At 43.0% G+C, this 22,271-nt stretch overlaps 1 protein-coding gene across 3 annotated transcripts; it reads right to left on the bottom strand.

The window, feature by feature from the left end:
• Window positions 1-9,541: 9,541 nt before the first annotated feature.
• LOC110508445 (Golgi reassembly-stacking protein 2) lies at window positions 9,542-15,343 on the bottom strand. 3 transcript variants are annotated; one of them, XM_036966589.1, is made up of 11 exons: window positions 15,173-15,317; window positions 14,505-14,577; window positions 14,329-14,409; window positions 13,646-13,849; window positions 13,475-13,561; window positions 13,210-13,340; window positions 12,996-13,131; window positions 12,433-12,556; window positions 11,979-12,077; window positions 11,741-11,869; window positions 9,542-11,604 (listed from the first exon to the last, which is right to left on the bottom strand). In XM_036966589.1, the coding sequence occupies exons 4-11, from the start codon at window positions 13,787-13,789 to the stop codon at window positions 11,330-11,332; spliced, it is 1,125 nt and encodes a 374-aa protein (XP_036822484.1). In that variant the 5' UTR covers window positions 13,790-13,849; window positions 14,329-14,409; window positions 14,505-14,577; window positions 15,173-15,317; the 3' UTR covers window positions 9,542-11,329. The 3 variants fall into 3 exon arrangements, with proteins under 3 accessions (XP_036822484.1, XP_036822482.1, XP_036822483.1); XM_036966587.1 differs by lacking the exon at window positions 14,505-14,577 and having other exon boundaries at window positions 15,173-15,343; XM_036966588.1 differs by lacking the exon at window positions 14,505-14,577 and having other exon boundaries at window positions 11,774-11,869; window positions 15,173-15,342.
• Window positions 15,344-22,271: the final 6,928 nt, after the last annotated feature.

The following is a 22,271-nucleotide window of genomic DNA, read 5'->3' as shown; positions in this document are numbered from 1 at the left end:
CTGTATGTATACACATTGAAACACAGTCATGAGAAGCACAAGTAAAGCATCAGAAATCACCCCCCCCCCCCCCCCCCCCCCATAAACAAGTCCCCAGTCAGTACTTTACCATGAAATGCTTGCTTAAGAACCCTTCCCAATGATGCAGAGTTAAAAGGATTGTTAACCCAAATTACTAAATGACACATGGACTGCTTACAGGGAAAGGAAATCAAGGTCCAACGTATGACAGCAATCCATGCTTTAGTTTAGTTTCCCTGGCACTGTTTCCAAATGCAAAAAAAATGTGCATGTTCAAATCGTCTGTATGTGACTTTGGTGAGCTACAAAAAAAAAATGGATTCTTTCGGAATGCTTATATCGTTACCATGACTTGATAAGGATTTGTGTCCCAAATGCTAAAACATTAGCATTTGGAAACAATGCCAGGGAAACTAAACCAAAGCATGGATTGCTGTCATACCGTGTCCATAGACTTCTTCCAGCAGGGGTGTCAAACTCATTCCAAGGAGGGCTGAGTGTTTGTGGGTTTTTTGTTTTTCCTTTCAATTAAGACAACCAGGCGAGGAGAGTTCCTTACTAATCAGTGACCTTAATTCATCAATCAACTGCAAGGGAGGAGCGAAAACCTGCAAACACTTGGGCCCTCTGTGGAATGACTTTGACGTGGCTTACAGGGTAAGGAAACCGTTATGTAATTTGGGAGAACTATCCCTTTAAGAATAAGACAAATGTAATAGAAACATGAGGAATAAAATACACAAGAATGAAGCTACATACAGGGAGTACCAGTACCAAATCACTTCAGGGGTAAAAGGTATGTAAGGTATATATGTACAGTGCCTTCAGAAGGTATCGTATTCACATCCCTTGACTTTTTCCACATTTTGTTGTGATACAAAGTGTGATAATTTTTTGTTGTCAATGATCTACACAAAATACACTAATGTAAATGTTTATTTAATTAATGGAAAATAAAACTAATACTCTACATATACAAAAGTATGGGGACACCCTTTCAAATGAGTGGATTCGGCTATTTCAGCCACACCCGTTGCTGACGGGCGTATAAAACCGAGCACACGGCCATGCAATCTCCAAAGACAAACATTGGCAGTAGAATGGCCTTACTGAAGAGCTCAGTGACTTTCAATGTGGCACTATCATAGGGTGCCACCTTTCCAACAAGTCAGTTCATCAAATTTCTGCCCTGCTAGAGCTGCCCTGTCATTGTGAAGTGGAAATGTCAAAGAGCAACAACGGCTCATCTGCGAAGTGGTAGGCCATACAAGTTCACAGAATGGAACTGCAGAGTGCTGAAGCTTGTAGGACATAAAACTTGTCTGTCCTCGGTTGCAACACTCACTACCGAGTTCCAAATTGCCTCCGGTAACAACTTCAGCACAATAACTGTTTGTTGGGAGCTATATGAAATGGGTTTCCATGGCAGAGCAGCCACACACAAGCCTAAGATAACCATGCACAATGTCAAACGTCAGAGTGGTGTAAAGCTAGCCACCATTGGACTCAGGAGCAGTGGAAACGCGTATTTTTGGAGTGATGAATCACGCTTCACCATCTGGCAGTCCGACGGACGAATCTCGGTTTTCCGGATGCCAGGAGAATGCTACCTGCCCCAATGCATAGTGCCAACTGTAAAGTTTAGTGGAGGAATCGTGGTCCGGGGCTGTTTTTCATGGTTCAGGATAGTCCCCTTAGTTCCAGTAAAGGGAGTTCTTATCTCTACAGCATACACTGACATTTTAGATGATTCTCTGCTTCCAACTTTGTGGCAACAGTTTGGGGAAGGCCCTTTCCTGTTTCAGCATGACAATACACCCATGCACAAAGTGAGGTCCATATAGAAATGGTTTGTCCAGATTGGTGTGGAAAAACTTGATTGGCCTGTACAGAGCCCTGACCTCAATCCCATCGAACACCTTTGGGATGAATTGGAATGTCGACTGCGAGCCAGGCCTATTCGTCCAACACCTGAGCCTTGTTTCTCATGGTCTGAGAGTCTTTAGGTGCCTTTTGTCAAAGGTTTAGGTCTAGGTTTCTTCTTAGGTTCCCGCCACTGTGCTTCTTCATCTGTATTACTTGCTCTTTCAGGTTTTAGGCTGGGTTTCTGTATAAGCACTTTGTGACAAATGCTGATGTAAAATACAGTTGACTGATTGAGTAAGACATAAATACATTGAGTTTGCTGACTACATTTTTGAAACAGTCCTTTAATTGAGTCTCTAATATGGGATAAATGCCATTATTACGTGTGTGATGTATGTGTAATTTCAAAATGGTAGGCTACATATTTGAAACAGCATGTTAAACTTTCATTGAGTCTCCAATATGGGATATATATTATAGAACATGAGATGAAACTAACCCAGTAATTACTTGCATTGGCAACTGTTTGAATGATCTTTTAAATTAAAGTCATATCCATTTCAATAGTATACATGATCAGATTTGACAATAGGTTCTAATCATTATAAAAATCCAATCACGACTTTATTTTAACATAATATGATTTTAATCAGATCTGTGCCTTTATAAAGTGCTGAGATGTTTCTTTGCTGCAAGACTGCATTTCTGCCCTATTTCATGACATCCATATGCATTCCTGGTTATGTGGAATCTCAATCATTGAAGAGGTTCTAACCGAACCACCGCCTGGGAGGCATGTGCTTCCCCCGTATGATGCGTGTTGCTAGCGAACCGACACAAAACAAGTGTGAATAAAGTCAATACAATTAGCTTTTTTCCCGAAGCTACTGGGTATAAACATATCACATAATCAGAACACAGTTCACTGGCGACAGTATATTTGTTTTAGAAGAGGTTCAGAGATCAGAGCTTCTCTCCATATGGCGAATAGAACAGCCTGCGAGGCAACAACCGTGTCCTCCTCGAGAACCCCTGCCGAACTGCCCTCTTTGTCCAAGAAGATGGCTAAAATAATATAGTAGAATAAATAACTTTACTACATTTATTCACTTGTGGCAGTTGTTACAACAAATGTGTAGGCCAACACTACAGGCGAGGTGTTTAACAATAAAATAAAATCAATACTAATGTGGGTTACTTAACCAGTTGGACATGGTTTAGTGGTTTATTCAACGAAAAGCATAACCTCCACAGCAGTAGCCTAGATTCAATTAGGTCAAGCATTAACCAGCACCCACATAGCTTTAAAAAAACATGTTTTAAATGTAATCCTTATTTTACCAGGTAAGTCAACAGGACACATCCTAAAATTACAGCAACTACCTGGGGAATAGTTACAGGGGAGATGAATGAGCCAATTTCAAACTGGGGATGTTAAGGTGACCAGATTGGGAATTTAGCCAGGACACCAGGGTTAACACCCCTACTCTTACAATAAGTGTCATGGGATCTTTAGTGACCACAGAGAATCAGTACACCCATTTAACATCCCATCTGAAAGACAGCACCCTACACAGGGCAATATCCCCAATCACTGCCCTGGGATATTATTGGGTGCCTCCTACTGGCCCTCCAACACCACCTCCAGCAGCATCTGGTCTCCCATCCAGGGCCCAACCCTGCTTACCTTCAGAAACAAGCCAGCAGTGGAATGCAGGGTGGTATGCTGCTGGGTAGCTGATGTTTTTGTGGTGTTGGAGGTGTAACAGTGAGATGTCAAATCTGATGTTTTTGTGGTGTTGGAGGTGTAACAGTGAGATGTCAAATCTGATGTTTTTGTGGTAGGGCCCAGGGGTCTCAAACCCTGTTCCTGGAGAGCTACTATCCTGCTCCAACCCCAGTTTTAACTAACCTGGTTCAGTTTATCAACCAGCTAATTAGGATAGGTTATTAGAATCATGTGTGCTAGACTAGAGTTGGAGGGAAAACCTACAGGATGATAGCTCATTGGGAACAGGATTTGAGAGCCCTGGTTTAGGCTGTATAGAAATAATGATGTGCAAATTCATTGGCGACGTGTCATTCAGGGTAGATGGGCAGCCACACCTGATTTGAGTCCCACCTGTTTAGCCCACATTTTGTTTTTGTTTTTTTGGGGGCCTGTTTTGCATGTTATTTTGTCATTAGTGACATATCAGTTTGCAAACTATGTAAAACAAATATAGAATTATAAAGCCGCATACAAATGTGGTCTCTTTTTTGCTTTCTTGAGTAAGGCAGCTCCAAAATGCAGGTGTTTCAGCCTAGCTTAGTGCTTTCTGTGGTGTTGGGGCAGCCAGCTGAAAATACAGAGCGTAGGGGTTGGTAACGTTCTCTAGTTGCTCTGTGATTGGCTCAGAGTTCTGTCACTCATGGGGAAACTACATCACTGCAAAATCTATGGGTAGAGCTCAAAAATTCAAGCCCCTTGGGTGCTGCCATCGACTTACAGTGCCTTGCGAAAGTATTCGGCCCCCTTGAACTTTGCGACCTTTTGCCACATTTCAGGCTTCAAACATAAAGATATAAAACTGTATTTTTTGTGAAGAATCAACAACAAGTGGGACACAATCATGAAGTGGAACGACATTTATTGGATATTTCAAACTTTTTTAACAAATCAAAAACTGAAAAATTGGGCGTGCAAAATTATTCAGCCCCTTTACTTTCAGTGCAGCAAACTCTCTCCAGAAGTTCAGTGAGGATCTCTGAATGATCCAATGTTGACCTAAATGACTAATGATGATAAATACAATCCACCTGTGTGTAATCAAGTCTCCGTATAAATGCACCTGCACTGTGATAGTCTCAGAGGTCCGTTAAAAGCGCAGAGAGCATCATGAAGAACAAGGAACACACCAGGCAGGTCCGAGATACTGTTGTGAAGAAGTTTAAAGCCGGATTTGGATACAAAAATATTTCCCAAGCTTTAAACATCCCAAGAAGCACTGTGCAAGCGATAATATTGAAATGGAAGGAGTATCAGACCACTGCAAATCTACCAAGACCTGGCCGTCCCTCTAAACTTTCAGCTCATACAAGGAGAAGACTGATCGAGATGCAGCCAAGAGGCCCATGATCACTCTGGATGAACTGCAGAAATCTACAGCTGAGGTGGGAGACTCTGTCCATAGGACAACAATCAGTCGTATATTGCACAAATCTGGCCTTTATGGAAGAGTGGCAAGAAGAAAGCCATTTATTAAAGATATCCATAAAAAGTGTCGTTTAAAGTTTGCCACAAGCCACCTGGGAGACACACCAAACATGTGGAAGAAGGTGCTCTGGTCAGATGAAACCAAAATGGAACTTTTTGGCAACAATGCAAAACGTTATGTTTGGCGTAAAAGCAACACAGCTGAACACACCATCTCACTGTCAAACATGGTGGTGGCAGCATCATGGTTTGGGCCTGCTTTTCTTCAGCAGGGACAGGGAAGATGGTTAAAATTGATGGGAAGATGGATGGAGCCAAATACAGGACCATTCTGGAAGAAAACCTGATGGAGTCTGCAAAAGACCTGAGACTGGGACGGAGATTTGTCTTCCAACAAGACAATGATCCAAAACAAAAGCAAAATCTACAATGGAATGGTTCAAAAATAAACATATCCAAGTGTTAGAATGGCCAAGTCAAAGTCCAGACCTGTATCCAATCTCTCGATGTGCAAAACTGATAGAGACATACCCCAAGCGACTTACAGCTGTAATCGCAGCAAAAGGTGGCGCTACAAAGTATTAACTTAAGGGGGCTGAATAATTTTGCACGCCCAATTTTTCAGTTTTTGATTTGTTAAAAAAGTTTGAAATATCCAATAAATGTCGTTCCACTTCATGATTGTGTCCCACATGTTGTTGATTCTTCACAAAAAAATACAGTTTTATATCTTTATGTTTGAAGCTTGAAATGTGGCAAAAGGTCGCAAAGTTCAAGGGGGCCGAATACTTTCGCAAGGCACTGTACATTATAAGTGCCCGTTCAAGAAGGCTCAAGGTCATTGGCCACAGATAAAATGACATCAGATCACATTATATTTACCGTAGCTTTGATTGGACTGATCATGTCAACATTATACTTTCAAAATCGTAGCTAGCAAGCTAGACAAGCACTCGTCATCATGAATCAAGTCGTCAATCTATTGGTAAATCCTTTTCAATCCTTGTCATATGAAGATAAGTTATAGATAAAACGTGTCTGTGCTCATCGGCCTTTGGACATAAACATGACACAACAAGTTGGAAATCTCAAATTCAACAATGAGTGAGGAGGTGCGACTGCAGCCTCTGGTTCCATCCTACGCTGTGTCACAGCCGGCCGTGACCTGAACACCCATGGGTCAGCGCACAATTGGCCCAGCGTCGTCCGGGATGGGGGGGGGGGGGGGGGGGGGGTTGGCGGGGGGGGTTGGCCGGCCGGGATTTCCTTGTCTTGTCATGCTCTAGTGACTCCTTGTGGTGAGCCGGGTGCCTGTAAGCTGACTTCAGTTGTCAGTTAGACTGTGTTTCCTCTGACACATTGGTGCGTCCGGCTTCCGGGTTAAGCGAGCAGCGTGTCAAAAAGCAGTGTGGCTTGGTTCTCGACCTTTGCCGAGTCCATAGGGGAGTTGCAGTGATGAGACAAGATCGTAACTTCTGGCCCATACAAGTCACATGTGAATGTTTATCCTGTTTTTTTTAACACCTTTCTCCCGAATGTCGTGATATCCAATTGGTAAAGTGCTTTAAATCCAGCATGACTTCTGCTGCATTCAAAACAACTGGGAACTCTGAACTAGGAAATCTCAGACTTCAGTGAGTTCAAGACAAATCGTAACTCTGGAAAAAAAACTAGTTCAGACTGGGAAATTTTGAACGGTCATCCAACTCAGAATTCCAAATCGGGAACTCGGGTCTCTTTCTAGAGCCCACAAGAAGGACCGCCACGCCACCTTCCTGTTCAAGTGAGCAGAGTACAACAAGATGAGTCCAAAAATGTATTGTATGGTTCTGCATAAATTATGTAATATGCAAGGGAGATATGTATACTGTAGCCAAGAAAGTAATACTAAGTGTATGTTGTGTAGTAAGCTGTTAGTAGCCCATGTGCCTCACCCAAATAATTCGGTCCCTTTCCCCCCTCATAATTTAACCTACTGTTCTGAGTTGGTGGTGCACATGTAGCCTATAGCCTGTTTTAGAGTAATGTAATCATCAAATATTGTAAGAGCTTTCATTGTCTACTTTTACGCCCCCTTTATTTATTGGTGTACAGGGAGAACACTGTGAGAACAGCTTAAACTTTAAAAGGAAGGAAATGAGTCTGAATGAACTGTTTCCCTGCCAGACAAGGCTCTGCTGATAGCCAGGTGTAGCATGGTGCTGAAAAGAAAGCTTCGCTGTTGGGAGCGCTTTCTGCAGGCCATGACAGTTTGTGGGCACCGTTTGTCACTGTTATAGTTCAATGAATGTATTGTTTAGTATTGTGTTGTGTAGTGGCTTTGCTGGCATGCAAAGCCACTACACAACCAGATCCGGGTGAAGGCTGCATTGGATTTCTCTTCATGCAACTCCGTGCATCCAATGGAAATGTTCGCTTTAGGGCAATAATGCCTGGACCTGCTTGTGGACTTGAGAGCTAACGGAGTTCCACCTCCGGCACAATCAAAACATCTGCAATGCGGATGTCGGCTAAAGCGTATCTGATTGAATCGGCCCCTGGGTGTGAGTCCCACACCCATCCAATGAGGTATACCATCACAGCTGAGTGAGTTCCAAGTCAGTGTCTTCATACCTGTCTGGGACGCATGCGAGTCAAGGTTCGAATCCAAGGACTTGGGCCCAGTTTCACAAAAGTATCTTAAGGCTAAGTTTAAGGTTCTAACTTCTAACAATGAACGTATCCTTACGATGCCTTTGGGAAACCGGCCCTCGCTCGGTGTCTGCTCTGGCGACCACTTATCTACCAACAACAGCTGTCTATTGATGTTATTTTACTACTCTACCATAAGCCATGTTGTCTCTACCATAAGCCATGTTGTCTTGTCTTGACCTAAATCCACTTGCTGTGCATAACATCCAATGGAACGCAGACAGGGGAGTACACTCGGTTCATGCGTCAATATCTTGCAATAATACAGATAAAGTTGTGGTTTCTTCATGAGTTGTTAGGCTATACTTATTCAAATGCAATGGCTCTTGTCTAGTTGTTCTTGTGTAGCTACACCGAACAAAAAATATAAACGCAACATGCAACAATTTTAAAGATTTTACTGAGTTACAGTTCATATAAAGAAATCAGTCAATTGAAATAAATTCATTCATCTATGAATTTCACATGACTGGGAATACAGATATGCATCTGTTGGTCACAGATACCTTTTAAAAAAGGTAGGGGCATGGATCAGCAAACCAGTCAGTATCTGGTATGACCACCATTTGCCTCATGCAGCGCAACATCTCCTTCACATAGTGTTGATCAGGCTGTTGATTGTGGAATGTTGTCCCGCTCCTCTTCAATGGCTGTGCAAAGTTGCTGGATATTGATAGGAACTGGAACACTGTCGTACACGTCAATCCGGAGCATCCCAAACATGCTCAACATGCTTTGCGACATGGGGCCGTGCATTATCATGCTGAAACATGAAGTGATGGCGGTGGATGAATGGCACGACAATGGGCCTCAGGATCTCGTCAATGTATATCTGTGCATTCAAATTGCCATTGATAAAAAATTATTGTGTTTGTTGTCCATAGCTTATGCTTGCCCATACCATAATCCCACATCTACCATGGGGCACTGTGTTTCATAACATTGAGACCAGCAAAATGCTCGCACGCACGACGCCAAACAAGCTGTCTGCAAACTGTCTGGTACAGTTCAAAACGGGATTCATCAATGAAGAGCACACTTCTCCAGAGTGGCAGTGGCCATCAAAAGGGAGCATTTGCCCACTGAAGTCCGTTACGACGCCGAACTGCAGTCAGGTCAAGACCTTGAATGAGCATCCCTGAGATGGTTTCTGACCGTTTGTGCAGAAATTCTTCAGTTGTGCAATTCTTCGGTTGTGAGGCCAGTTGAACGTACTGACAAAATCTCTAAAACGACGTTGGAAGCAGCTTATGGTAGGGAACATTCAATTCTCGGGCAACAGCTCTGGTGGACGTTCCTGCAGTCTGCATGCCAATTGCATTCTCCCACAAAACGTAAGACATCTATGGCATTGTGTTGTGACAAAACTGCACATTTTAGTAGCCTTTTAGTAGCCTTTAGTAGCCCAAGCACAAGGTGCACCTGTGTAATGATCATGCTTTTTATTGAGCATCTTGATATGCCACACCTGTCAGGTGGATTGATTATCTTGGCAAAGACAAAATGCTCACAAACAGGGATATAAATGATTTTGTACACAAAATTTGAGAAATAAGCTTTTTTTCGTCTATGGAACATTACTGGGTTGTTTTATTTCAGCTCATGAAACATGCAACCAACACTTTACATGTTGCGTTCATATTTTTCTTTAGGGTACATTTTAAGCAGACAATGGAACATGCAAGGCCACAAACTTAACAAGTAGGCTATTCTATAAAATGTTCAACATTTTTAAAGTCAACATAAAAAACACACAAATAAAATGTGTAAAATTCCATTGGCTTTATTGCTCGAGTATGTATGCACAGGACGTTAACATAAAGTTGGAACACAGTGCCCTCATTTGGTTGAACAGCCCCACTGCGCCTTCCATTTCCAACCATCTGGCCATGCCAGAGGACAGTACCAAATACTTTATAAACTGGGTGGTTTGAGCCCTGAATGCTGATTGGATGAAAGCCGTGGTATATCAGACCATATACCATGGGTATGACAAAACATTATGTTGGTAATCAGTTCATAACAGCAATAAGGCAACTTGGGGATTTGTGGTATAAGGCCAATATACCAGGGCTAAGGGCTGTATCCAGGCACTCCGCGTTGCATCGTACATAAGAACAGCCCTTAGCCGTGGTATATTGTCAAAATATACCACACTCCCACATGCCTTATTGTTTGAATAACTAAACCCAAGATAGACCACAGCCTGTCATTTCCAATGGGAGCAAATTAATCATAGTGGGCAGAGCCAAGCAAGAGCTAGCAATATCCTATTGGCGTGTTCTAGCATGTTTTTGCATATTACCATTAAAGAACGTCTACTCTGAAGTGTGTGTGTGCAATAACTCAATTCGTCCTTGCACTCCTGAACAACTCCTATTTTTAAAAACTTTTGCAAAGGGTAGTTAGTCCACTCTGTTTGTAACATATTCAAGTTTTGGGAACAGAACTGTAGTGAGATCAAATGTTTAAAAATCGCTGAGAAAATGTGCATGTCAGCCAGAATCCATCTCGGGCCATCTTCTCCCACTGCTGGACACTGGGCTTCCTCTCATCACCATATTTGGAGGTGAGAGGAAATGCCAACTGGATGCCTTCCGATTTATACATACCGTGAAACATTTGGCTCATTGTTCTATCCCGGATGGTACTACAGCGCGTAACAGATATGATTTTAACCAGATACCCTACCCCAGCCACAAATGGTTCACGTTCATAGTTCTGACGATATCTCAATTTTGGTCACGTCTGGTATAGACATCTAGTGATTAGCACCCTCAAGGGTTTAGAGTTTTGTTTAAACTAACAATGCATAGAAATGTATTACGTAGGTACAAGCATGCATGCATACCTGATGATTTCAACACACAAATGTGGCATAAAATAACGCAGATTTCATTCTTTAAAGCAGCAATCAGCAGTTGAAACAAACCGTACTCCCTGCCCCGGTTTCGGTAAAAAGCTTAGGGATGGGGATGGAGAAATGCAAGGACTGAACATTCATGATATCAAAATTAAAGTTAGTTTTAGGCATGTTTTGTGTTTGTTTACATCTACTTTGTTTACCAACATTGGCGTAAAACAAGCTTATATCTTGGGGTAGAATGGGGCTCAAGAATTAATTGGTACATATAATTAATTTATAAGAAATGCAGATTGCCCCTTTAACAGAAACAATCTAAGCAATTTAACAGAAATGAATATATGAAGAAATGTCTAACTAAAGACATTTCTGGGTTTACTAAAGGGTTGGGAGGTTGTAAAAAAAAGCTGATGTACAGAAGAGAATTCAAATTTTGTATGAAACTGAGGCCGGGTGGGACAGACAGGCTGGTAGGGCTACTCTGCTTCTAGCCACTGCCACTCCTTCATCCCATCTGTCCATCATTCATTCCTCTGCTCCACGTTTCCAACTGACTGCCTTCTGAGTGCGCCAGCCTCACTGCTGGAAATATGCTTCTCTCCCTCCTGGCTAAATAAATAGAGGGCGAAAGAGCGAGAGAAGGAGACAGAGAAACTGGTAGGTTTGGTTCTGGGTCTGAGACTCTTCCTGTGTTACGACGACGTCGTCTCCGTGGAACCCTGTGATTCCGTGGGGGCGGTTTCCGAGGCGACAGCTGACTCGGTGGCAATAGAGGGAACTGTGGCATCAGGGAGGGTCTGCTTCTCTGGGGCGACTGTTGGAAGGGTGAGGGAAGAGAGGTCGACTGGGGGAAAAGATGTTACCCCTGGGGGCAGGAGTGGTAGCTGGGACAGCATGGCGGGCATGGGGGGGAGGGGGGCGAGACCGGGCAGGTTCAGAGGAGGGAGGGGGGCGAGTGGAGGGAAACCTGCAATGGAGCGGGGAGAAGAGAGAGATCTGTTAGTGAACACAGGAACATGTACACTAATACATAATGTTAACATTGGGTTACCGCCCCCAGGGGTTAATAATAGCTGCTAACATTAGCTGCTGGTAGTACAAACCCGCTGTCCCAGGTGGCGGTAGCCCATTAATACCTGCTAACGACACAGCGCTGAGGTCTGATAGTGCGCCGAGGTTGAGGTTGGTGAGGTTTGGAAGTAGGGAGAAGTTTCCCGGGAGAGGCATCAGACCTACAATAGTACACAAATAAACATATATTTAGTCAGTGTCGAAAAGTGCATGATTTGATCGTTTCAATTTGATCATAAAACAAAATTCTGAGGAGAAACGTGTGCTGACCTGGTAGCGTGGTGGCGGGGTTGAAGGTCGTGGAGGCAGGGTTTAGGGGGCTCAGGGAAGGGCTGATAGAGGTGGGCAGCAGGGGAACAGTGGGGACACCTGGGAGAGAAAGGGTTGGGGTCAATTCCATTTCAATTCCAAACACTGAAACTCCAATTCTCTTCAATGCTTTCAATTAGGAAAGTAGGATTGGGTTTACTTTCTGAATTTAAATGGAATTGACCTCAACCCTAGCCATCAGAACAAAAATGCATTGGAGAGAGAGGATATTTTTTGACCATCCATAGCATTGACTGAGATCATTCATTTCCAATGGGAGTTTGATAGGAACAGGGAGGCCATCTGGAGCAAAGTGAAAAATTATAAGTTTAACCCTGGTGTCACATTCCATTTCATAACACTTTGTTACCATATTATGTTGCGAGACAGCGAAAGAGTAAGAGAGATGAGGTACCTGTCTGAAACTCGCTTGGGATAGTGGGCGGGGCTGAGCTGATTGACAGGCCGGACAGCGAATCCTCGAGCCCCGTGGGGACAGAAGGCATGGCAGGCGGAGGGGTTACAGCTGACAGCTGAACCTGAGAGGGGGAGAGAAATAAGACAAGACAACAAAAAAAAGAGATGAGAGAGGGGGGAGGGAGGAATAGAGAAATATGAGAGAGGGGTGGTTGATGAACAGGTAAGGTCAAGTGCATTTAAACAAGTAATTACTCATTTGAATGAACATCTTTCCTCTCTGCCTGTCTGCATTGGGAGGGACATTCTGACATAATGAGCCTCTCATAGCCTTCCCTGATGAGGGGGTGGGGAAGCATGCAAATAAGTAAAGGACACTTCAAATTGATGGGATACTATTATGAGGCTGAGACTAAAGCTAGTGTGGGTACTGTAGACTTGGTCTGGTCATTTCAGCCCTCTAGTTCCAAAAAAAAAGCATAAAGTGACTGATTTTCTACTGACTGTCCAGGCAGTTCTAGTTGTTCTGATTCTTGGGTCAAGTTCTGGGTTGATACTAACCTGAGTAAATCCATCCTTGAGCGGGCTGATGGGCTCACCACTGGGAATAGGACCTGGAAAACAGATCTTCTTCCCCTCTTCAAATGGTCGGGTGGGAATTCTGTGCAGGTATCCGTATCCTATCCCACATCCCAGACTGGAACAAGAGAACAGTAGATGATGTCACTTGTCAGACTGTGTGTGTGTGTGTGTGTGTGTACTGTATGTTTGTTACCTGCCCTCCCCTCCCCAGGCGCTGTTCGGGGTAATGACCACCTCTCTGCAGTTGTCTGTGTCTGTGTTATAGACATACAGCTTCAGCCCCTTCCCTTCATGGGTCTCTATCAGAGAAAACAAGTCCTCCGACTGAGAGAGAGGTGGAAAGGAGGAAGAGGTAAACTTCAATGAATTATATACAAATGCTTATTGGCTAGTTTGTGAAGCTCACAGTCTTTACTCCTAGAGTAGAACGCATGGTGTAGTTTTGTCACTATACGCACCTCGTTCATAACGGTGTCGGCTCCTATGATGTAATCAGTGTGGGGCCGCAAGCCAGCCAGGGCTGCTGGAGAGTTAGGCTCCACCTCCTGAGAAAGAGAGCGATACCAAGAATTACACCTGCCTAGTATGACATAAATTGGGCACACCTTTTTTGGCTACTGGCTACTCACCAGCACATGCCAGATGTTCTCATTGGCTCCCTCGAAGCTGCAGAAGCGTATGGAGACTCCCAGCAGGCCCTGGCCACCCCAGAGGTTGCTAGGGATGACGGTGGACTCCCTGAGCTCCAGAGTCTTAGAGGAGTAGACCAGCATCCTGACCGGCTTCTCCACACTGGCCTTCAATAGGTCCTTCAGGGTGTCATTGTCCTTGTTCTGAAACAGAGACAGGATAAATTATAGAATTAGAATGAGTAGAACGGACATCCATTAGAGCCAGGATGGACAATTGGCGGCACTCTCCTTTTGTAGGCCCGCGGACCAATTAAAACTTACTGTTGAGAGCTAGAATAATACAATACACAAGGTGCAACTTAGAAATGTGGTTGTGCATCAGCACATTGGTAAATTAATCTACCGGGGTGGGGCCAATCGATCATCAGTTATTATCATATTAAAAAAATTAAGACATTTGCGTCCACCCTATGGCAAAATGTGGTGTTATGGATGTGGGTACAGACCCACCTCATGATGAGTTCTGTTTTGTTTTTTTGAAGCACACAACCCAATCGAAGTTTCCCCATCCCTGCATTTGAGCTATATATTATACACCAGCATCCTCACCATCAGTGGGGGTTTGTGCCTACAGTTAGTGTGTGTTGAACATGCTTATTCAACAGCATGTCTACGCATACCAGTCTTTCATTGTTGATGGAGACGATGAAGTCAAAGAAAGGCTCCAGTCCTGCCCGGTGTCCCGGAGAGTTCTCCTGAACCTTGGGAGAAGACAGAGACATCATGACTTGTAACAACTGTATTTTGAGATTGAAAGGGAGCAGCTGGAGCAAGGCTTGAACAAGGAGCAAGTTACCGGGTATTCACACTACTGCCTGTGCCATGAGGTCCAGTCTTCTTAGCAGAGGTTATAGGGAGCTTCACATCACCTTTGAACATTTAGTAGTAGCCTTAGAATTAAACAGGTATTTATTACGAGCTTCACCTGTAATACCTGAAGGTTGTCCATCTCAAGACCAAATAGATGCTTGTCACATCAACATATTGATGTGAACGTCTGAACATGGAGGTCTATACATGCAGGTGTTTAGACAAATGTGTAGAAAGAGGCATGATACTGTGATGCTGAGGATTCTGTCAGCAACGTGGCTGCCCCTATAAAAGCTATTGTTTTGACAACTAGCTAGCGTTGAGCTGGCTAGTTCATTCAAACCCCATTCGTGTCTGTCTGGTTGTTTTTACAGCTAACCTTGTTTACTAAACAATATATGCAACCAATAAAAAAAATACCTTTAAAATGTTTGACTTGCACAATTCCAAAATGCCCCTGTAGCAAATGCTGGGGAAAATAGCGTTGACACTACATTTGCTACATGTAGGCCAGAATGTGATCCCCGGCCTCTATTTGACCGTGAGGCAACAATTGCAGTAGGTCCTGCAGAGGGACCACTACTGCGGATTCTTGCTAGCGAGCTAACATTCTTTGCAGACATAAAAAAAAAACTTTAAAAAACACATAGCTACCCGAAGAACATGGTAGCCTTCGGATCCTCCTCCCGGTATCTCGACACTCTGCAATCCCCCCATGACACCCCTAGTATATATTGTATTTATTGTGAGATATTTTCCTGCTTCGGTAATATTGCTACCCGCTACACGTCACCCACTCTGCCAGCTGAGCGCTTGTGTTGTTACGTGGCAGACCACCAGGAAACAAGGCTGATGGGAGTTTTCCCTAGCCACAGATCTGGAATCAGTTTATCCACCCCAAATTCGAACTTGTTCACTAGTGGGGGGAAAATGCAAAACTGACATAAGATCAGTGTGTTGGGGCAAGTGTATGCTAGTGACGTGCGCAGGTGTAGTTCTTCAGGTGCTGCTTTTTAATTGTGATATATGATATTGGTATAAATATACTGATATTATTATATTGATATATTACATTATATTGATATGAATCATAGAAAATAACAAGTATATATGCTGTGAAATGTTGATTGATTGATAGTGAATTGATAGATTGATAGTGAATCTAAACTGTCACCGATAAAATACACTACAACAGTGTAATATTATAAACCTTTAATCATAAAACAAAGTTATTTTATATATTTTCATGGTTCTACAACTAGACTATGCTACCAGTGTAATCATTCACTTAGTCACTTTCTGGTGTGTTAACATGTAATTGTTGGAAAGACTCTCACTGTCGTTCCACCTTAAAAAGCACAAGAAAGAAGATTTCGACACCTACCATCTTAGATTGTTCTGAAATCAATTCTGTAGTTATCTGTAGTAACATTTGATTCGCATTCCTAAAACATTACTTTGTTGAAATCTAATGTTATATGTGAGAAATTAAGCTAATTAATTGCACCCAAATTGGTATTTTTATTTTATAGGATTCAGATAATATTGAATAAATATAGAACCCAACATGAGGAATCCCCCAAAAATATCAAAAGCTACCCTCGGACTCCCCACCCCAACAATCAGTATACCGTATTAGTTCTCTATGTCGGACAAGAAGTATGAAGCTGCGAGTATTGCTTCTTCACACTATGTAATGTATTCCCTGTGAATCTGGTGATGTTTTTCCCCCCAGTTCAGAGAAATTAGTCATTGAAGTGACTTGCATTATTTACCATGAATCAGTGCAAGATGACACTGTTCCTGATATAGTGTCACTCTCTTTTATCCATTTTCCTGGTATTTTCTGTTTATTAAATGGTAAAGTATTGGTAATGGTATTGGGTTTGGGTTGGTTGGGTTTAATGGTAACTGTCACTAATCACACTATATGTAGAGCTGTTTTCAAAAAATATTGTTGAAAAACACAAGTCTGCAATGCAATGGTTTATAATTGTATTATTTTATTAGGGTTGTCACCACATTTGAATCCCTAGCCCATCTCTCCATCAAATGTTTTCATATGAGAATTGTACCATAGGGATAGTCCTCTCAGAAAGCTGACACTTTTTGGACTATTCAAGGAGAGTTAGGTTGAAGCAGTTGGTTGCTAAGAGAAGTACAAACTCCATTTCTTTTTAAATGGAGTACTGGGTCAAATTGTGAGGATCTATTGGTTTCCTACACAATGTTGCAAAGGAAATGTTGTAATCTATACTGAACAAAAATATAAACACCAAATATAAAGTGTTGGTCCCAAGTTTCATGAGCTGAAAAAAAATATCCTAAACATTTTTATGAGCACAAAAATGTTATTTTTCTCAGATATTGTGCACAAATTTGTTTACATCTCTATTAGTGAGCATTTATCCTTTGCCTAGATAATCCATCCACCTGACAGGTGTGGCATATCAAGAAGCTGATTAAACAGCATGACCATTACACAGGTGCACCTTGTGCTGGGGACAATAAAAAGGTCACTCTAAAATGTGCAGTTTTATCACACAACACAATGCCACAGATGTCTCAAGTTTAGAGGGAGCAATTAGCATGCCGACTGCAGGAATGTCCACCAGAGCTGTTGCCAGATAATTTGATGTTAATTTCTCTACTATAAGCCACCTCCAATGTTGTTTGAGAGAATTTGGCAGTACGTCCAACCCACAGGGGTTGGTGGCACATTAATTGGGGAGGACGAGTTTGTGGTAATGGCTGGAGTGGAATAGGTGGAATGGTATGAAATACATCAAACACATGGTTTCCACAAGTTTGGTGCCATTCCATTAACTCTGTTCCAGCCATTATTATGAGCCATTCTCCCCTCAGCAGCCCCCACTGGACCAACAAGCCTCCACATGTTGGCAGTACGTCCAACCACAGACCACGTGTATGGCGTCCGTGATGAGATCCTGAGGCCCATTGTCGTGCCATTCATCCACCGCCATCACCTCATGTTTCAGTATGATAATGCATGGCCCCATGTCGCAAGGATCTGTACACAATTCCTGAAAGCTGAAAATGTCCCAGTTCCTCCATGGCCTGCATACTCACCAGAAATGTAACCCATTGAGCAAGTCTGGGATGTTATGGATCGACATGCACAACAGCGGATTCCAGTTCCCATCAATATCCAACAACTTCGCACAGCCATTGAAGAGGAGTGGGACAACATTCCACAGGCCACAATCAACAGCCTGATCAACTCTATGGGAAGGAAATATGTCTACATTAGGCAAAAGGTGGTCACACCAGATACTGACTGATTTTCTGACCCACACCCCTTTTTATTAAGGTATCTGTGACCAGTATATTCATATCTGTATTCCCAGTCATGTGAAATCCATAGATTAGGGCATAATTTATTTATTTGATTTGACTCATTTCCTTATATGAACTGTAACTCAATATTCTTTGAAATTGTTGCAAGTTGCGTTTATATTTTTTGTTCAGTATATTTCACATACCCAAGAGACCAGCTAAATGGATAAAAGAGTGTGACAGTATAGCAGGAAAAGCGGCATCTAGAGGTGAAAACCAGGTACTTTCACACTAATTTATGGTAAGTTATGCAAGCAACTTCAATGATTTCTCTGAAGTATGAAGAAGTAATACTCCAAACAAACCGCATATTCAAAAATAGAGAACTGATATTGTATACTGGTTGTTGGAGTGAGATTGGTGTGGTGTGCGTGTGTGTGGGGGGGTCCATCGGTTGACAATTTATTTTGGATTCCTCAAGTCTCTGTAGGAAGAAGTTTCATTCATATCGGATGTTGGGTACTATAGTTAATGAATATTGCCTGAATCCTATAAATTAAAATGGCCAATTTGGGTGCAATCAATTAGTTACATTTATCCAAGATCAAATTATATTTCAACAAAATAATGTTTCAGGAATGCCAATCCTACCTGTTTCTAACTACACAAACGATTTCGAAACAATCTGAGATGGTGAGTGTCATGGCTTGCTGAAATGACCTGGAAGGTGTGCGTGAATGTGTTAAGTGTTATTATCGGAGTCAGAGAATGACAGCTTACCACAGGAGGTTGGTGGCACCTTAATTGTGGAGGACGGGCTCGTGGTAATGGCTGTAGCAGAATCTGTCGAATGGTATCAAATACATCAAACACATGGTTTCCATGTGTTTGATGCCATTCCATTCTCTCCATTCCGGCCATTGTTATGAGCCATTTACCCCTAAGCAGCCTCTGCTGCAGCTTATATACCCATTTCAGACAGAAGTATGTTACCTGTCAAAATTGTAACTTTCAAACAGCCTATTATTTACCACTTTCTTGCAGGCAGGTATCCTGCCTGTTTGGCCCTGTCCGGGGGTATCATCGGACGAAGCCACAGTGTCTCCCGACACCTCCTGTCTCAGCCTCCAGTATTTATGCTGCAATAGTTTATGTGTCATGGGGCTAGGGTCAGTCTGTTATATCTGGAGTATTTCTCCTGTCTTATCTGGTGTCCTGTGTGAATTTAAGTATGCTCTCTCTAATTCTCTCTCTCTCTCTCTTTCTTTCTTTTTCTCAGAGGACCTGAGCCCTAGGGCCATGCCTCAGGACTACCTGGCCTGATGACTCTTTGCTGTCCCCAGTCCACCTGGTCGTGCTGCTGCTCCAGTTTCAACTGTTCTGCTGCGGCTATGGAACCCTGACCTGTTCACCGGATGTGCTACCTTGTCCCAGACCTGCTGTTTTCAACTCTCTAGAGACAACAAGAGCGGTAGAGATACTCTGAATGATCGGCTATGAAAAGCCAACTGACATTTACTCCTGAGGTGCTGACCTGTTGCACCCTCTACAACCACTGTGATTATTATTATTTGACTCTGCTGGTCATCTATGAACATTTGAACATCTTGGCCATGTTCTGTTATAATCTCCACCCGGCAAAGCCAGAAGAGGACTGGCTACCCCTCATAGCCTGGTTCCTCTCTAGGTTTCTTCCTAGGTTCCGGCCTTTCTCTGGAGTTTTTCCCAGCCACCTTTATTCTATACCTGCATTTCTTGCTGTTTGAGGTTTTAGGCTGGATTTCTGTACAGCACTTTGTGACATCAGCTGATGTAAGAAGGGCTTTATAAATACATTTGATTGATATACCCTTTTCATACATATCAGAGGTTAACTGGCAAATTGGGAAGGGTGGGGGTGTTGTTAAACCACATAAATATACCACATCCATGTTCTCCTTTTGGTAGGTAATTTTATTATTAAACATGCAATGAACTACACGGAGGGTAAAGTACACTGTGCATTCAGTACCACGGACAGAACTCTTGTTATGCATTGACCCATTTTGCATCAACCTTTTTGGCTCATCAAATACGCTGCTGCTACTGTCTATTATCTATCCTGTTGCCTAGTCACTTTATTCTAAGTTATACAGTGTATTCTGAAAGTATTCAGACCCCTTGACTTTTCCCACGTTATGTTACGTTACAACCTTGTTCTAAAATGGATTCAATCGTTTTGTTCCCCCTCATCAATCTACACACAATACCCCATAATGGAACACAAGCAAAACATTTTTAGAAATGTATTCAGACACTTTTTTTGTATTTCACCCCCTTTTTCGATCTTGTCTCATTGCTGCAACTCCCCAACAGGCTTGGGAAAGGCGACCCTCCAAACCGCGCTTCTTAACACCCACCCACACCAATGTGTTGGAGGAAACACAGTTCAACTGATGATCAAAGTCAGCCTGCAATTGCCCGGCCCGCCACAAGAGCACAATGAGCCAAGTAAAGCCCCCCAAGCCAAACCCTCCCCTAATCCAGACAATTGTGCACCGCCCTGTGGGACTCCTGGTCACTGTCGGTTGTGACACAGCCTGGGGTCTGTAGTGACGCCTCAAGCACTGCAATGCAGTGCCTTAGACCGCTGCGCCACTCAGGAGACTGTATTCAGACCCTTTACTCTACATCTGCACCATTTATTCTAAAAAGCACCTTTGGCAGCGATTACAGCCTCAAGTCTTCTTGGGTACGACGCTACAAGCTTGGCACACCTGTATTCGGGGAGTTTCTCCCGTTCTTCTCTGCAGATCCTCTCAAGCTCTGTCAGGTTGGATGGGGAGTGTCGCTGCACAGCTATTTTCAGATCTCTCTAGAGATGTAGCCAAGTTATCGTTACTCATTGTGTATTTATTATATCTGTTATTATTACGTGTTATTACTTTTCTATTATTTCTCTGTTTTCTCTCTCTATGCCTTTTTGAGAAGGTCCCGTAAGCAAGTATTTCACTGTTAGTCTACACCTGTTGTTTACGAAGCATGTGACGAACACAATTTGATTTGGCAGGTACATTCATTAACACTTCCATTGTTTAACACCTCCTTCATTTGAACTGCAAACCGCACCCATGGTGGTAAATAAGGGGCTCTTTGAAAGGGGGTCATATAAACATTGCCGTATATATATTTTTTTACAGGTAACATGCCCATTTCAGACAGAAAATGTGCTATCTGTCTGCTCTCTCTCTCTCTCTCTGTATCTCTGTCTCCGTCTCTCTCTCTCGATCATTCTCTCTCTCTCTCTCTCTCTCTACTGTATGGCTGCCTCCTCCATATTCATGAGTTATTATTGTTATTGCAGGCTTGGAACACCTGCTTCCAAATTACTGCTGTAATGACCAATTACAGTCCCGACTATATTAACACTTTCTACTGTGTGTGAGCTGCTGATAGGCTTTTTGGTTACCCTCAACCTAGAACATTCAATGGAATTCCAAATCAACAATTGAAAAGTGGAATTGATTGTCAATGACAATGTTTCTGTTCTTGAATAGGAATCTCAATTCACTCGACGTCTATATCTTCATTACTCTGAGGTAGACATGTCAGAACTACACAGGGTTCCTTATTTGGCAATCGGCACACTTGAGTACCTCTGATTGACACACGGTCTAGAGCCACCACCAGGGGGAGTCATACCGCATCACGCCACTCAGATGGGTGGCTGACAGACAGAGGCAGGCTGACAGCCATAGGGAGTGGAGAGGAATAAAGGTGGAGGAGAGTAGGCTGATTAAAAGGAGAGGAGAGGAAGAGAGGTGAGGAGGTTGAGAGAAGATGGGGAGCTGTCAACAGCTCATCAGGCAGCAGTAGACAGCTGGGGCCAACCAAATAATTTCCCTGGGTGATTAGGTGTGTGTGTGATAGCATAAGGGCAATTGGGGTGATTACCACTGAGATTTTGGAGCTGGAGAGAACACTGTGGGCAGGACATTGAGGAGTGAAGTTTCCTTCAGAGGTACAGGGAGAAAGAGAAGTGAAAAGGATAAGAGGAGAGAGAACTGGCTTCTGACTGTAAAGGAGAAACATGGTGTTGTCTTCTTTCTTCTAGATGAAGTTCATTTTGCAATGTGCTGTCATGCGTCACTCTGGATTGAGGTGTGAGTCTATTTTGTGTGTGTATGTGTGTATTTATCAACATGTACAGCGGGGGTTTCAAACTTATTCCATGGAGGTCCTAGCTTCTGCTGTTTTTTCCCCTTTCAATTAAGACCTAGACAACCAGACGAGGGGAGTTCCTTACTCATCAGTGACCTTAATTCATCAATCAGGTACAAGGCAGGAGCGAAAACCCGTGGAATGGTGCAAATGTCTACACACTCCTATGAGAGAGGTATTGTCTTCACACTCCTATCTGACAGGTACTGTCTTCACACTCCTATCCTACCAGAAACAGTTGAAACAATAAGACCCA

This window comes from Oncorhynchus mykiss, chromosome 28 (genome assembly GCF_013265735.2).
Source record: "Oncorhynchus mykiss isolate Arlee chromosome 28, USDA_OmykA_1.1, whole genome shotgun sequence".
NCBI lineage: Eukaryota > Metazoa > Chordata > Actinopteri > Salmoniformes > Salmonidae > Oncorhynchus > Oncorhynchus mykiss.
This window is presented reverse-complemented; position numbering and strand designations above follow the sequence as displayed.

Excerpts from the sequence above, each read along its gene's own strand:
- LOC110508445 (XM_036966587.1), bottom strand. The coding sequence starts at position 15,235 with ATGGGGGGATTGCAGAGTGTCGAGATACCGGGAGGAGGATCCGAAGGC. Across the intron at positions 14,410-15,172 it reads AAGGCTACCATGTTCTTCGG|GTTCAGGAGAACTCTCCGGG; the intron begins GTAGCTATGTGT and ends TCTTCTCCCAAG. Across the intron at positions 12,557-12,995 it reads TCAAGGATGGATTTACTCAG|GTTCAGCTGTCAGCTGTAAC; the intron begins GTTAGTATCAAC and ends TCCCCCTCTCAG.